The sequence below is a fragment of the Cheilinus undulatus genome, linkage group 24 (assembly GCF_018320785.1).
Source record: "Cheilinus undulatus linkage group 24, ASM1832078v1, whole genome shotgun sequence".
Lineage (NCBI taxonomy): Eukaryota > Metazoa > Chordata > Actinopteri > Labriformes > Labridae > Cheilinus > Cheilinus undulatus.
In genome coordinates, this window is record NC_054888.1 from 8,380,973 (window position 1) to 8,396,971 (window position 15,999).

At 38.1% G+C, this 15,999-nt stretch overlaps 2 protein-coding genes across 6 annotated transcripts; both read right to left on the reverse strand.

The window, feature by feature from the left end:
* Window positions 1–2,146: 2,146 nt before the first annotated feature.
* On the reverse strand, window positions 2,147–8,589 carry LOC121506336 (oocyte zinc finger protein XlCOF6-like). Its single transcript, XM_041782104.1, has 2 exons — window positions 8,233–8,589; window positions 2,147–4,083 (listed from the first exon to the last, which is right to left on the reverse strand). Exons 1-2 carry the CDS (start codon window positions 8,402–8,404, stop codon window positions 2,366–2,368), a joined length of 1,890 nt encoding a protein of 629 aa, XP_041638038.1. The 5' UTR covers window positions 8,405–8,589; the 3' UTR covers window positions 2,147–2,365.
* A 611-nt stretch (window positions 8,590–9,200) lies between these two features.
* LOC121506283 (gastrula zinc finger protein XlCGF8.2DB-like) lies at window positions 9,201–15,775 on the reverse strand. 5 transcript variants are annotated; one of them, XM_041782011.1, is made up of 3 exons: window positions 15,513–15,775; window positions 14,688–14,870; window positions 9,201–11,386 (listed from the first exon to the last, which is right to left on the reverse strand). In XM_041782011.1, the coding sequence occupies exons 1-3, from the start codon at window positions 15,682–15,684 to the stop codon at window positions 10,149–10,151; spliced, it is 1,593 nt and encodes a 530-aa protein (XP_041637945.1). In that variant the 5' UTR covers window positions 15,685–15,775; the 3' UTR covers window positions 9,201–10,148. The 5 variants fall into 5 exon arrangements, with proteins under 5 accessions (XP_041637945.1, XP_041637947.1, XP_041637946.1 ...); XM_041782013.1 differs by lacking the exon at window positions 15,513–15,775 and adding an exon at window positions 13,977–14,342 and having other exon boundaries at window positions 14,688–14,809; XM_041782012.1 differs by lacking the exon at window positions 15,513–15,775 and adding an exon at window positions 13,977–14,370 and having other exon boundaries at window positions 14,688–14,799.
* Between the last annotated feature and the right edge of the window lie 224 nt (window positions 15,776–15,999).

Consider the following 15,999-nt stretch of genomic DNA (forward strand, 5'->3'; position numbering starts at 1 on the left):
CGACGTTCAATACCTTCAGCTGCGTTTCAATGAACGCGCCGCGCCTCCTGTTTGTTTACTTCCGCTGTGTGTCACAGTTAAACTGGCACGCCACAGAAACGGGTGTACCGAAAATGGAGGCTCAAAAGTTCCGCTTTAAACTGACTTATTTTATTCCAAATTTGTTTAATATCAGGGGATAATATTTTTAAAGCGCGCTCACTTCGGTCAAGAATTATATTACAAATCATTCAAAATCTTCTTCCTTTCCCATTGTAATTCACAGTTTTCATATAAACAAGTATTAACAGTGGTTACAAGCAGGGGCGTAGCTAGGGATTTAGGGCCTCCAGAAAGTCTATGCATTATTTTACAGCGCTGGACATTTGTAAGAGAAGAGCTTTGATACAAATTGCAGTCCCTTAACCAATTCGTGTAGTCACTTTTAATTTAATAATTACATTAATTCCTAAGAAACAAAGAAGTAAAAAGACACTTTTCATTGCAGCTTCTCAAGGGCCCCTCCCTACTGTGGGCCAGGTTCATCGTTGACGCTCAAACTCTTCCTTGTACTCTTGACAGTTCTTTTAAATTCTCTTGGTCTCTTCTGAATACATTGTTGTTGGTGTAGAGAAAAACCTGAGCTTCAATTCTTTCGACTTAAAGTACCTCAATGAAACTCTCACTCCTCCTTTTGTTTACGCTCTGTGTCACAGTAGAAAGTACCGACTTCACAGACTCGAAAGTTCCGCTATCGACGTAACTTTTATTTCAGTCTATCAAAAGGGCGAAACTTCAAGAACAGCACTCATATCGGTGCATAATTTAAAATGTTTTAATAACCGTGGTTGTAATTCAGTACATCATAACGTCAATTTATCATGAGCATATTAATGTTTCACAGACATTATTCAGCATGTGTATAGTAGCAAGATTACTTTTTGGTTATGACTAGAGACTTAAAAAAAAAATTAAGTGTATGGGTGCGAAAAGACCAGTTATCACCATCCATTTAACTTCAAGGTATGGAAGCCCACCTTTTTTAAATTAACTTGAATAAAGGCCATAATATGGGAGCCTGTTTCTGCCACTTAAAAAAAGAAAAATGTAAAAGTTAGGTGAAAAAAAAAATCTTGAGTCATCATTGTGAGATAAAAAGTCCTAATTATGAGATAAAAGTCAGAATTTTAGATAAAGAGTCAAAATTAAGAGACAAAATTAAGAGACAAAAAGTCGAAATTAAAAGATAATAGTCATAATTATGGGATACAAAAATCTAAATTGAGATAAAAAGTAAAATTAATGAGAAGTTAAAATTATCAGATAAGATTATGAGTTTAAAAAAAATCAAAAGTATGAGATTAAAAAATATAAGTTAAAATGATCATATTTATGATTAGGAGATTAAAAAGTTTTAATTACTAGTTTAAAAGTCATAATTATCAGATGAAGTCAAAATTATGATATAAAGTAATAATTAAGAGATAAAAACTACACATTTACTTTTTTCTCGTTACTATGACTCGAAATTGTGAGATAAGTCATTAAAATGAGGAAAAAGGTTAAAATTATGCAGTAAAAATTAAATTTAAAAAAAGTCATAATTTGACTTTTTATCTCTTAACTGTGACTTGTGATTTTTTTTTCCAAGAATTGCCTAACTTTCACACTTTTTTTTTTTATAAGTGGCAGAAATGGGCCCCCATATTATGGCCTTTATTCAAGTCAATTTTAAAAAACATATACAAAACACAAGCTGGACAAAAGTATTTGGCCACACCTGTTAATTATTGAATTCTGGCGCCTCCATTTTCAAACATTTGTGATCAAAATAGGTTGTTCTGGAGAGCTCAGTGACCTCAAGCGTGACACTGTGATGGACGCTAACTTTGCAATAAGACAGTTTGAGAAATTTCACCCATGCTAGATATTCCAGTCATCTGTAAGTGACATGTTTAGAAAGTGGAATAGTTGAGGAACAACAGCCCACATTCCATATTAAAGTACATGTATTTAAATAGACTGTCATTACAGTCCTGGTTAGTGTAGTAATGTGAATAGTGTAGTTCTGACAATGAAAACATCCAAACCCAAATCAAATACACAAAAGGAGACTGTTTTTCTCTTTAAAGCACCAACTTTATTAGTTAGCCAGAGATCTCTTCATCAGCGACGTGGCTGAAATACAAAGGTTTGAGCCACAATTGCTTACTCTGTCAAATAACAAGAATGTTTTCTGCAGATCTCTCAAGATCATTGCTTTTCAGGGGAAGATTTTCTCATGGAAACTGTTAACACCTGACACTTTTTTTCCAAAGCAAACATTCAAATGAAGCCCCACATAGATCACAGAACATTTCACTTGTGTGAGCATGAATGTGCCTAGCTAACTCTGAATTTCGAGAGAATCTCTGTCCACAGGTGCTGCTGAATAAGGCGTTGCACTGATGTGGATTATTTCCATATGCTTTTCCAGGTCCCTCATACTGCTGAAAGATTCGCCACAAGTTCCACAGGTAAACTGCATTTCTGTTGTATGACTTTTAAAGTGAGCATTCAAATATGTTTGCTGTGAAAAGCTTTTCGCACAGATGCTGCAGGAGTAAGGCTTCTCACCTGTGTGTGTTCTCTCGTGTTTTGTCAAGTCATGTCTATCTCTGAAACCTTTTCGACAAAAACTGCAAGAAAACGGCTTTGTGTGAGTTCGACTGTGTTGTTTCAAGGCTGAATACTGAAAGAATATTTTTCCACAGGTGCTACAGGAGTAAGGCTTCTCTCCCGCATGTATTCTCTCATGTTTTGCCAAGCCCCATCTATCTCTGAAACCTTTTTGACAAAATCTGCAAGAAACGGGCTTTGTGTGATTTCGACTGTGGTGTTTCAAGGCTGAATTCTTGAAGAATCTTTTCCCACAGGTGCTGCAAGAGTAAGGCTTCTCAACTGTGTGGGTTCTCTCGTGTTTTGTCAAGTCATGTCTATCTCTGAAACCTTTTTGACAAAAACTGCAAGAAAACTGCTTTGTGTGATTTCGAATGTGTTGTTTAAAGGCTGAATACAGAAAGAATCTTTCCCCACAGGTGCTACATGAGTAAGGCTTCTTACCTGTGTGTGTTCTCTCGTGTTTTGTCAGGCCCCATCTATCTCTGAAACCTTTTTGACAAAATCTGCAAGAAAAGGGCTTTGTGTGATTTCGACTGTGGTGGTTCAAGGCTGAAATATTGAAAAATCTTTTCCCACAGGTGCTGCAGGAGTAAGGCTTCTCAGCTGTGTGGGTTTTCATGTGGATTTCCAGTTCGTTTTGAGAAATGAAACATTTGTTGCACGTTTTGCACATAAAAGGCTTCTCAGTGTCGTGGGTTTGAAGGTGCATGGACAGGAACGACCACTGAGAAAAGCTTTCTCCACAGATGCTACAGGATAACCGCAACTCTCCTGTGTGGGTCCCCATGTGGATTTTCAGGTTTTTCTCAAGTCTGAAAGATTTGCTGCATACTGTGCAAGAAAAAGGCTTTTCACCTGTGTGCTCAACATTGTGCTTTTTTAGCTCGTCCATGGAAGAGAATTCTGTTCCACATGTTTTACAAGAATAAAGGCTGTCATCTATGTGATATTTTACATGAGCCATCAATGATGACTTCCTACTGAACATTCTCCCACATGTCTTGCAAGAATATTTTTTTGTATCACGATGGACACGCTGATGTGTCTGTAAACCTTCCCCACATGAGTCACTTTTGAAAGAATCACCATGATTCCCTGACAAGTCAGAGATGTGACTGCTTTGGTGAATTATACTGAGAGGGTTGGGCTCTGAGTTTCTAGCTGATTCTTGATCCTCAGCCTCACAGAAGTTGTGAGTGAACAGGTGTTCCTGCTGTTCTGGTTCACTGTGGTCTCCTTCCTCATGAACAGGAGTCAACGTGTCAGTCTCCTCCTTCAGTTCAAGCTGCTCTCCCTCCTGAATGCTGCAGGGCTCCTCTAGTTCCTCTTTAATCCATGGAGGCTCTGCCTTCTCTTGGTGTGGACTGGAGTTTCTATCCTGGTTACAGAGCTGCTGGTCAGGCAGAACCTCCTCTTCCTTACGCAAAAGTTGCTGTGGCACATCTGGAAAAACACAAAAGAAAAGGAATGCTGGCTTTCTCTAACATAGTTCCATTTAAATGTCAAACTATTCAGCCAAAGTAGAACTTTATGAGAGTTACTTTTCTTATTTATGTCATCCAAATTTTCTGAGATATCCCAGGATTTCCAAGAATGTCGGGACTAGGGCTGAACAATTTGGGAAAATAATCTAATTGTGATTTTTTCACCTAACATTGCAATTTCAATTTAACGTGATAATTCTTCAGGTTCCTCATCTTATAAACCATTCTATATTATAACACACAAAGCTATTTCCCCAGAAATTTATATCGAATCGCCCAAAATTTACAAATAAATGTTCAAAATTTCTAAGAAAATAATAATACATTATTTATTTTGCCCGGCCCCCAACAAATTTTGATCAAATTCCCCAAAATTGAGAAATAAATTCCTTTAATTTTCATAAAAAATACAAAAATAAAAAATAAAAATAAACCCTTAAATAAAGCAACCTCTTAGAAATTTAAAAATAAGGTTCTCAAATTTTCATGAAATTACTGAAAAGTTTCAAAGCTAATTCCCCCAGAAATTTGAATCAAATTCCACCAAATTTACAAATAAATGTCAGAAATTCCATAAAAATACCTAAAATTTTCAAAACCAATTTCCAAAGAAATTCAAATCAAATTCCCAAAAATTTACAGATAAATTTATCAAATTTTTAAGATGATACTTTTTATTTCCAAAGCACCCCCCCCCCCCCCCAAAAATCTAGTCGAATTCCTCAAAATGTGACAATACATTTCTCAAATTTTTACAAAAATATCTAAAAATTTCTAAGCAACCCCTCCCCACCCAAATTCAAATCAATCCAACAAAAAAGTCTTATTCAAGGCTGTACAGTGCGACATATATGTTGCAAATGCTACGAGAAAATGGGTTTGTGCTAAGAGGTTTTCACTCCTCATCGCAGAGGTTCTCTGACAAAATGAGAGAGACGTGTGAATGCCAGACGTGCAGATAAGACTTTAGGTTTGACTTGTTGCCCCAAAAACTTCATTCCACTTTGATTTGAGATTTGAATTTCATGCCCAGTCCATTTATTTCTAATTTCTGGTATATTTTAGACTCAAATGGAATGTTTTTTCCTCTTGTCATGCGCAATCCTGTGCTTCTGGAGCGCAAGCAGCCACGCTCCGTGATAAGAGAGAGGCCTGCTGCAGCTCTAACAGACAGGGCAGGCTCAGGGCAGACGCAGTACAGGTGTCATTATGTTGAAGAGGAGCGATGCTATATCCCTAAGTTTTATTTTAAGGCACGTAGGCTAGACGATGTTAAAAACGTGTATCTACTAGCTTATTTCATTAGCCTTGTCCTTTCCAAATAACAGCGCTATGGGCAAAAAGTTAACGTACAGCCCTGTTATTGCAATTTTTTGTCCTATATCGCAAATTTAATATATATATCCTATAATGTAATGAATGGGTTGATGATTTTATGGATTTCTTATTTTGAAAAAGACAAAAATAAAAAAAAAAAACAAGGAAAGTAGGAACTTTTGTCAATTATTCTAGAAAATATTGGCACTTGAATGTTTCCATGATGTGTAGAGCAAAACACCTCTGCCTCAAAAATTTTTTATTAAACTGGTTTTTCAAAACATATTTCAGGTCAAAGAAGTATTCCACCCTCCGCGATTTGAAAATTGCAGCATTATTATCATCATCACATATTGTGATTTAATCTACACTTTGATTAATTGCCCAGCCTTAGTTGGGACAATTTAAAACGAGTGGGTAGAATGTTAAAACTGGCACACGCCTTCAAAGCTTTAAAACTTTTTCATATTTCCAGCCTCACATTGCAACTCGTTTGACGATAGCAGTTAAAGACTTGGAACACTGACAGGAGTTCAAGAGTGCGTCTTCAACTGAAATCTCAGCGAATTACAGCTGAGGCTCAGGTGAGGCCTGGTATGGCGGCATATGCTGGTTTGGCACTTTGCCACACTTCTTGTATGAGTCTGGCCACCTGCTGGCAATCGTCCAGGCCTGCACCAGGCCCCATCTTCCCAGCTGGCTTCCTACGATGCCAATACCAAAAGACTGCATGCTCGGATACTGGGAACGCCACACCATCCTTGCTCAGCAAACCTATCGGCCCATGTACAAGTCCAAGTCTACAATTTAATGTAGAAGTACCAGCAAGCTTTGCACTGAAGTTTAGGGATGGGAATTGATAAGATTTTATTGATATCGATTCAATTCTTTATCTAACTTTAATGGCTCCGTTAGCAATAAGTTACGTACAACACTGCTACTCAAAATAATTTCTGTACTCACAGTATGTAATTTGTAGTCTGTTTTTCGCGACTTTTAATGACTGTAACCTCCTGTACAGTTTAATATGTATGTAAACAACTATCTAAATCAAATTGATTGAGTCCATTCATTCGTCTGACAGCTTACGTCATGCATATCGGAACACAAACGCAGCTGTCCGCGCTGTTTGTCGGTTAAAATTACTTCTAAAACTTATCAATTACAAAATAAAATGTGCAAGAAGTGGAGCTGACAAACGAACAATGTTTACTTACTTTAATTACTCGATCCAAGCATGTTAGTTCGCGTTGTGGTACGTAACTTATTGCTAACGGAGCCGTTAGCATGTTTGCTCTTGTAAATGTCTCTTTATAAACCTGTTTTATTTTAGACTCGAAGCATTTTGATGAAGGATTAGATGAAGCGCTGCAGAGGTGTGCGCTCCACTCGTTGTGCGTATGCATGCACGTTGAAGAGCTTGTAAAAATGTGTTTTAAAATACCTTGCAGCGATACTGTATAGCCCGGTAAATGTTTATTTTCTTCAGCTTCTCTCTTCAGCCACTTGATCAACCTTGGATAACCATGACCTGGATGACTGAGAACCTAAACAGACAGATTCTTATCGAGCTTGTTAACTCTTTTTTTTAAAGCATTTTAAATTTTTAGCATTTTACAATTAAAATATAAAAGCCAAATTTAAGACTTCCTAGTTTTGCATTTAAGACCTTCAAATAAGTTTAAAAGCCATAATTTTGGCTGAATTCATTTGTCAACTGTTACTATTTCTTTAGACCTGTGGACACCTGGATTGTTATTGTTAGAGAAAAACAAACAAACTCTAATATAAGCAAATATGGGTATCAGATCAGGAAACTGAATCTAAAGATACTAAATATTTTGCTTTAAAGTCGGATCTTCTGACCCCTTTTCCACTTTTCTTTCCCATTCTCACCCATTTTTGTTTCATTTTGACCATTTTTACCACCTTGAACGTATTGTTATACTTCAAGCTGTTTTTGCTTCACTGCTCAGATTGTGACTCTTTCAAAGGTATTTTTCAACAATTTGGCTCTTTGGTTGAGCAGGGTTAGGTAACACTGCTGTGAACAATATCTCCACCATCTTTAGCGCTATCTCACACACCTTCAGCCTTTAGACCCAAGAGGCTACTCTGTCAAGAAGGCAGTGTTCAACTGTTTGATTAACTAAATTCTGTATTTTGAGCAATGATTTCACATTCTTCACAAATGAGGAATTACACTCTTCAGCTTTTATTTTATCATCATCATCACCATCATCTTTATTGGCAGACATAGAAGTCCATAAAAAAACAAACAAATACATACATAAACGCAGTATTAAAACAAAGTAACACTACTATCTTCAGCTATTTCTATGCTTTTTCAGCCATTAAATGCCATTACAGCTATTTTCAGCTTTTTTTTCAGCTATTTCTTAAAATCCATTTTAGCCACTAAGTGCCATTTTCGGCTACTTTTATGACGTATACTATTTTTACGCTATTTTTCGTGCTTTTTGGATATTTTCAGCAGTTCTTTCATGATGTCAGCTCTCAGCATCCCCACGCAATTTCAGTTGAAATTTCTATTTTGATCCAGTTTAATTTGATTTTTTTTTAAGCTGTCAATATTACTCAGTGCTATTTCATACCTTTGCAAAAACTTTTTGGGCCTTTCCTTTGTTTCCACTCGGCACCTTCCGTACAACACCGGAGTGGGAATGTTACACAACGCCATTCAGGGGTAGGGTTAAAAAATGTATGGATAGACAATAAGGATTTTAAAACTTCTTTAAAATGCATTTTCACAGTCTACAGTATTTCTTACCTATTCGGTGTAAGTAGACTTCGGGGTTCAAGAATATTTCCAGCAGTTTCCGTTGATGCTCGAGCTCCTCCTTGTACTCGACGATAGTAGTTTTAACCAGCTCAAATATGTCTTCAGCAGCAGCCGTTAGTCTCTCTGTGATCAGTTCTCTCAAACTATCCCCTTCAGACATCGTTGCTGACTCAATAACCGTTGAAAAGACGCCCAACAATACAATCTAGTACTGCTAGCGGTAACAGAGGCTCAGCGAAACTCGCGGGCTTGCGTTTGTTTACTTCTGCTGTGTGTCGCAGCATGAAGTGCCGACCTGGTTCATACACTGGGGGCTCGAAAGTTCCGCTTTCCACTCAACAACTTTGCTCCTACATACTATTACGAGGGGGAAACTTCTACTACTGACGTCTCTTCGGCCCAGAATTAAATTACACTAACTCACTACCTTCTTCTTTTCCCAAAGTAACACAGGAAATATGTTTTACTTAAAAATAAAACTTTCGAAGTCTAGTCAGTACTCATGATACCATCCATTTGTCATGAGCTTATTTTTGTGTTACAGTTAATAGAATTCAGTCCATGTATAGTAACACAATAAGAGAACAGTATACTCAAGTGTAAGTGTGTATGGGGGCAAGGACTGCAGAAAATTTATAAAATAAATCTATTTAAATCCTAAAGATAATACTGTTGTTAACAACATAATTCTGTTTATCACCATATCTCCCTTTTTAACTTATATTACCATATTAATACATTCTGTTTGTGAAAACAACCCCCATGTATATATCACATACATAATAAGAGCTTTTATACTCATGGCATCAACCTTATTTTCCCATGAACATGGACATTATCAATCCAAGTTAGTCCAATGTTTTGGAGAACTGGCCAAAATATTACACACAGTTGCAACAGCAAAATAAAAAAAAAAACTTACATAAAAAACCCAAAACATGAATGCAAAGTCAGACTTACAGTATGTTAAACCTTTATAGTTTCTTGAACTTTAACAATATGTTGATTTCACTGCTTAGTGGCTCTAAATAAAAACAGTAACACAACAGATATCCAGGAATCCAGCATTTTTGGTTTCATGGATGAATCTCCCTTAATGAGGGAGAAAAGTGGTTCAAAGTGGCTTTCCAGGGTAACTCTCCACAATGTGGTGCTACAGCGTTACAGGGTTGGATTTTTTTGTTTGTTTTTTTTTTTTGTTTGTTTTTTGGCAGGGGGGTGTAATATCTTTGCACATCATAACTAAACACTGCAAGTAAACAACGCAAAACATTAAGAAAGGCAGCTCCCAGTAGCAGTTACCACAAACACCTTAAAACAAACCATCCTGACCATTTATAAAAATGTGAACTGAAAACTGCTGTAAATATTTGACATAATGTAGGAACTAAATTAAAACACTTACTTAGACACATTGTTAAACACATCTGTGGTACGAATTCAAATATTTAATCTATATGATGGTTGTACTCTGATGGGGAAGAAAAAATCATAGGACTACAGTCAAGGTGAGCCGGTTTGTCAGTGCAGACTTCATTCTGCTTGTTTTGTTGTTGTTGACACAACTGTGTACACCAAATACTGCTAAAAGGCCATTGGTCAATACAGATTGGATTACACATGTACAACTCACACAAACGATAGCATTTAATACAATGAAAATCAAGATTCTTTCTTAAATTGAAGATGAAAATCAACTCCTCCCATCTCTCCTCGTTATTAAATGGTGGCTAGCAAACAATCCCTACTGCATTCACATTTACGCACGATTGCTAATTCAGTCAAATAACTGGAGATTTTCCTGTAGCCCTCATCAAACACCTTTTCGATTCTGTGTGCCCAATAAAATTTTCGTTAAATGTGTATAAAGCCCCACAGGTACCACAGGAGTATCACTTTTTACATTAATGACTTTGCATATGCTTTGTTAACTCTGCCTTTAAATAGAATCCTTTTCCACAGGTGCTGCATGAGTGAGGCCACTTACCTAAGTGGACCTTTTCTACATGTTTTTTCAGCTCACTACTGTTTCTACAAGTATTGCCACATGTATTGAAACTAAACAGCCTGTCATCTGTATGAATTTTGTTGTGATTGTTCAGACTTTTTAGGTGACAGAATCCTTTTCCACATGTTCTGCAGGAGTAAGGTTTCTCACCTGTGTGTATACGCATGTGGACAGTCAAATATTTTTGTTGTGTGAAAGACTTGCCACATGTTGTACAAGTGAAAGGCCTCTCACCTGTGTGAATACGTATATGGATTCTCAAAAGGTTTTGTTGTGCAAAAGATCTGCCGCATGTTGTACAAGTAAAAGGCTTCTCACCTGTGTGTTTAGGTATGTGGACTTTCAGACATTTTTGTTGTGTGAAAGATTTGCCGCATGTTGTACAAGTGAAAGGCTTCTCGCCTGTGTGTGTACGTATGTGGAATTTCAGACATTTTTGTAGTGTGAAAGATTTGCCGCATGTTGTACAGGTAAAAGGCTTCTCACCTGTGTGTATCATGTTGTGATTTTTCAAGTGTGACTTCTGAACGAATGCTTTTCCACAAGTTGTGCAAGTAAAAGGCTTTTCCCCTGTGTGACTTCTTACATGAGCTCTTAATAAAGACTTCCAAATGAACATTTTCCCACAAATCTTGCAAGAATGTGTTTCTTTACCACTGTGGACACGCTGATGTGTCTGTAAAGCTAACTTGTTCTTAAAACACTCACCACAAATGCCACATTTAAAAGATGGCTTATCTTGAAGAGGACCACATTGATTCTCTGACACGTCCGTGTTGTGCCTGCTTTGATAGATTTTGTTGGGTGGGTTTGGCTCTGAATTTCTAATTGATTCTGAGCCCCTGTCCTTGCTTCCTGCAGGATCTTTATCCTCAGCAACATTTGAGTTTTGAGAAAGGAGTTGGTGTTCATGCAGTTCTGGTTCACTGTGGTCTCTTTCCTCATGAGCAGGAGTCAACATGAATGCGTCAGTCTCCTCCTTCAGTTCAAGCTGCTCTCCTTCCTGAACGCTGCAGGGTTCCTCTGATTCCTCTTTCATCCGTGGAAGTTCTGCCTCGTCTTGGTCCGGACTGGAGCTCTTCTCCTGGTCAGACAGAGCCTCCTCTTCTTCACACACAAGTTGCTGCGGCTCATCTGGAACAACACAGAAGAAAAGGAATGCCACTTTAAAGTGAAGTTGGGATGTTTTTAATTCATCTTTTGAGTTCAGTTTTTGTTACAACTTATATAGTCTAGTTTTGTGGTTCCCAAAGTGGGGGTCAGGACCCCCAGGGGGGTTGCGAGACGGTGAAGGGGGGTTGATGTCAACGCCAATCAGATGGTGTTGAGGGCGGGACATAGAGTGAGTGAACGAGAACTGAGCTTGAGGAGAGGAAATACATGCAGAGGAGTCAAAGTAGCAACTTTTTATTAATTAATCCTATCAGTGATAATCAGGGAAATGTCAAATATCAGTCCCTATGTTCAGTAGCTACACCACAGTCTACAAGTTTAGCACTGCAGTTAAAGCTAAAAAGTAGAACCTCTTACATTTGGATCTGAACAATAAAAACGGGATTCTTCTCCTACTTGTTCATTCTGATTAGAAAATTTTACAGCCTGCAACCTCTTTTGATTACTTTAAAAATACAACAGCCAAATGTCAGACCTTCTAGTCTTGCACTGAAGACTTTTGATCAATTTGTCAAATCTTTCTTTTTGCTAAATTGATTCAGCAACTTTCTATATTATTTAAGAACCAGAGACACTCTGTAAATACAATAAGCTTATCGTAGTAATTAGAGTAATTTTCGTTAGAGAAAAAAAACCCTCTAATCTCAGCAAATATGCCAGGCTGGCTGGTAAGTTAATTTTTTTTACCACCCAGGTAGATATGTTACCAGCCAACCAAATAAAAATTGCTTTTAAGTGTTGTAATTTGCTATCAGTATTATTTAACATGTCATTTGGGTCTTTTATGTGATTCTCAATCAATATTTTAATAGTATGCACTAATACTTGCAATAATGTGTGCTAAAATATAAATAACTGTTTCAAAAGTTAAGTGTAATATTTGGGTTAATAAATTCTGTAATATTTTTACTACAGTGCAACAAGAATCTTTTATTAAGGAATTTTACCTGAATCACTACTTCAGTCTCCTTTGGACAGTTGAGACATAGGATTTTAGCTCACCCAGACAGCAACAGCCCTAAATAAACATGAATGTCTGACCAGTGGTGGACAAAGTATTCAACGACTTGACTTGAGAGAAAATAATGAGACTGGGGGTTGGCATTGGCGTCGGGAGCAGCAGCAACATTAACCTCCGTCTTTTGGTGGCCGGTCGTTAAAATCTCAGCCTCAGCAGGTTCTTTTGGTTTAGTTTTTTGGGGTTTTTTTGCGGGAGGCTCCACAATACCTGGCCAGCATCGCCACGATACTTTTTTCCTACTTCTTCTTCTTCTTCTTTCTTACTACTTCTTCATCTACGAGCAAGGAGGCAGTGTTGCCAACTCCTCAGTAAGGTAAGTCACTTTCGGCTGTGCTAAAACCAGAAGTTGGTAAATGACGTCATTGCATAATTTGCATAATTGTCACTGCAGTTAAATTGGATGGATTTAATTGTAAAGGACACTGTAGGAGAGAGGAAAAACATCATGAGAGAGACAAAAAGCGAGTAAAAATACCCTTATGTGCAGAACTACAAATGAACTTGCTTCTGTTGATTCTTGTTTTAGTAACGTCACAATTCCAACCTCCTTTATCTGGGCTAGGCAAAATGACTCAAGAGACACTATGGCAGAATTACTTTAAAGTTTATTTCTGGTTCATCATTTATTTTTCTATTTTTCTTAGAAGTTTAGTTTTCTTACATTTGGTTTAGTTTAAAACCTTATGGTCCACTTAAGAGCCTACAACAAATCAATTAATTTTTTTGTATACATTCTTCATTAACAATCTAAATGGACCAAAAAGAGACAATAGAAAAAACTATCACGGCGCCTTCATAGCGCGGTTAAACTGTAGTTTGGACATGGAGGCGTGAGTATCTCCTGCTCTGACCGCAGCTGAGAAGGATTTCTGCACGAGAAGTGGGCTGCCTGTCAGTGCTTTGGGACGGGGTGGGGCCCACAGCAGCACCAGCTGCTCGCTGAGAGGTGCTACAACGATACGTGCTTTCATGTCAGTCTCCAAAAGTCTCCAGTAACACCAGAAAAAGTCGCTAGATTTGTCGCTAGTCGCTTTTTTTTAAAGAATCACTAGAGGGGTCAGAAAACTCGCTAAATATAACAACAAAGTCGCTAAGTTGGCAAAACTGCAAGGAGGTACAGGTACAACCGCCTTTCCACCTCAGCGCACTGTGAATGACGTCATGACTGATGCACTTATGTGACCAAAGATCGTCTCAGCCTGAAATACATATTACTCTGCCAGGAAACCAGTTGATACCAGCATCGTTCTCCAGTAACAAAAAAAAGGAATTTTTCGCTGGTAAGAAAAATAACGCCAGAGCGGCGAGTGGTCTTAACAATTTACCAGCCAGAGACAAAATCTACCCGTAACTGGCTAGTGGCGAGTGTTAGTTTTGGACCCTGATTCCAACTGAACATTTTCCCACAAAACTTGCAAGAATGTGTTTCTTTACCACTGTGGACACGCTGATGTGACTGTAAAGCTAACTTGTTAAAACTTTCACCACAAACATCACATTTAAAAGATGGCTTATCTTGAAGAGGATTACATTGATTCTCTGACACGTCAGTGTTGTGACTGCTGTGATGGATTTGTCAGGAATGTTTGACTCTGATTTTCTACTTGATTCTGAGTCCTTGTCCTTGCTTCCTGCAGGATCTTGATCCTCAGCAACATGAGTACTGTCAGGAAGGAGCTGGTGTTCATGTAGTTCTGGTTCACTGTGGTTTCTTCCATCATAAGTAGGAGTCATGAACGAGTCAGTCTCCTCCTTCAGTTCAAGCTGCTCTCCCTCCTGAATGCTGCAAGGTTCCTCTGGTTCCTCTTTAATCCATGGTGGCTCTGCCTCTTCTTGGTGTGGACTGGAGTTTCTGTCCTGGTTACAGAGCTGCTTGCTAAGTAGAACCTCCTCTTCCTTACACACAAGAGTGAGTGAATGAGAACTGAGCTCGAGGAGAGGAAACACATGCAGAGGAGTCAAAGTAGAGACTTTCAACTAATTAATCATATCAGTGATAATCAGCAAAATGTCAAATATCAGTCCCTATGAGCAGCCTGATAGTAGCTACACCACAGTCAAGAAGTATGTATGTAGAAGTGTTTCACTGCAGTTAAAGCTAAAAAGTAGAACCTCTTACATTCAGATCTGAGTATAAAAACATGTCAGGATTCATATCCGACTTGTTCATTCTGATTAGAAAATTTTACAGCCTGCAACCTCTTTTGATTACTTTAAAAATACAACAGCCAAATGTCAGACCTTCTAGTCTTGCATTGAAGACTCGCTGCTTTCCCTCCTGAATGCTGCAGGGTTCCTCTGGTTCCTCTTTAATCCATGGAGGCTCTGCCTCCTCTTGGTGTGGACTGGAGTTTCTATCCTGGTTACAGAGCTGCTTGCTGAGTAGAACCTCCTCTTCCTTACACACAAGTTGCTGTGGCACATCTGGAAGAACACAAAAGAAAAGGAATGCTGGCTTTCTTTAAAATTCACACATTCAAATGTAAAAGTATAAAGCCAAAGTGGAACATTATTTGAATGACTTTATTCATCTATGTCATTCAAACGTTCAGAGATAGTTAAGGATTCCATAAAAGTTGGGACAATTAAAAGTTGTGGGTAGAACTTTAAAAAAATAGCACACTCACTCAAATTTGCACAACTCATTCATATTTCCACTTAGAAACTCGATTCAACCTTTAAATATTACCAAGACATTAGGCTTTTGTCAGTAAGATTATTTTTTTTATATCACTCAGTATTTCGTCACAGCAACATTTCAAGGATGATTCCCTTTTTCAGACCTTCAGCTCGTTCACTTCAGGAAAGATACCTGAAGTTTGCACTGAAATTTAAGCTAAGAAGTAGAACATCTTACATTCAGGTGCTGTTTTATATTTCTGCGGTTTATTTCAAGCCTGTAGCCTTTTCTTTGTTTCCAATCGGCACCTTCTATACAACACCAGAGTGGGAATATTATACTAAGCCATTAAGGAGGGTTAAAATAAATGTATGGATAAACGATAAGGAGTTTAAAATTTCTTTAAAATGCATTTCCACGCCGTTAAAGTCTGCAGTATTTCTTGCCTATTCTGTGTAGGTAGACTTTAGGGTTCAAGAAGATATTCTGCAGTTTCCGCTGACGCTCGAGCTCCTCCTTGTACTCGACGATAGTAGTTTTAACCAGCTCAAATATGTCTTCAGCAGCAGCCGTTAGTCTCTCTGTGATCAATTCTCTCAAACCATCCCCTGCAGACATCGCTGTTAATTCAATAACCGTTGAGAAGACGCCCAGAAATACAACGGAGCACTGCTAGCGGGAGCAACGTCTAAGTTCTTCTTCTTCTTCTTCTTTCGTTTTATGGCGGATCGCAAACAACTTTCAGGTGCATACCGCCACCTACTGTACAAGAGTGTGTAAGCGTCCAATCCCCACCTTTAGATTCTACCCATCCATTGGGTCTCTTTCAGAAAGCTGAATGCTTTCCTTACATCTGGAATCTTTTCTCTTTCCCCTTCTGTTCCTAGAATTCCAGCCATGCTCCAGTCCTGCTGCGCTGCTCTGACTTTCCTC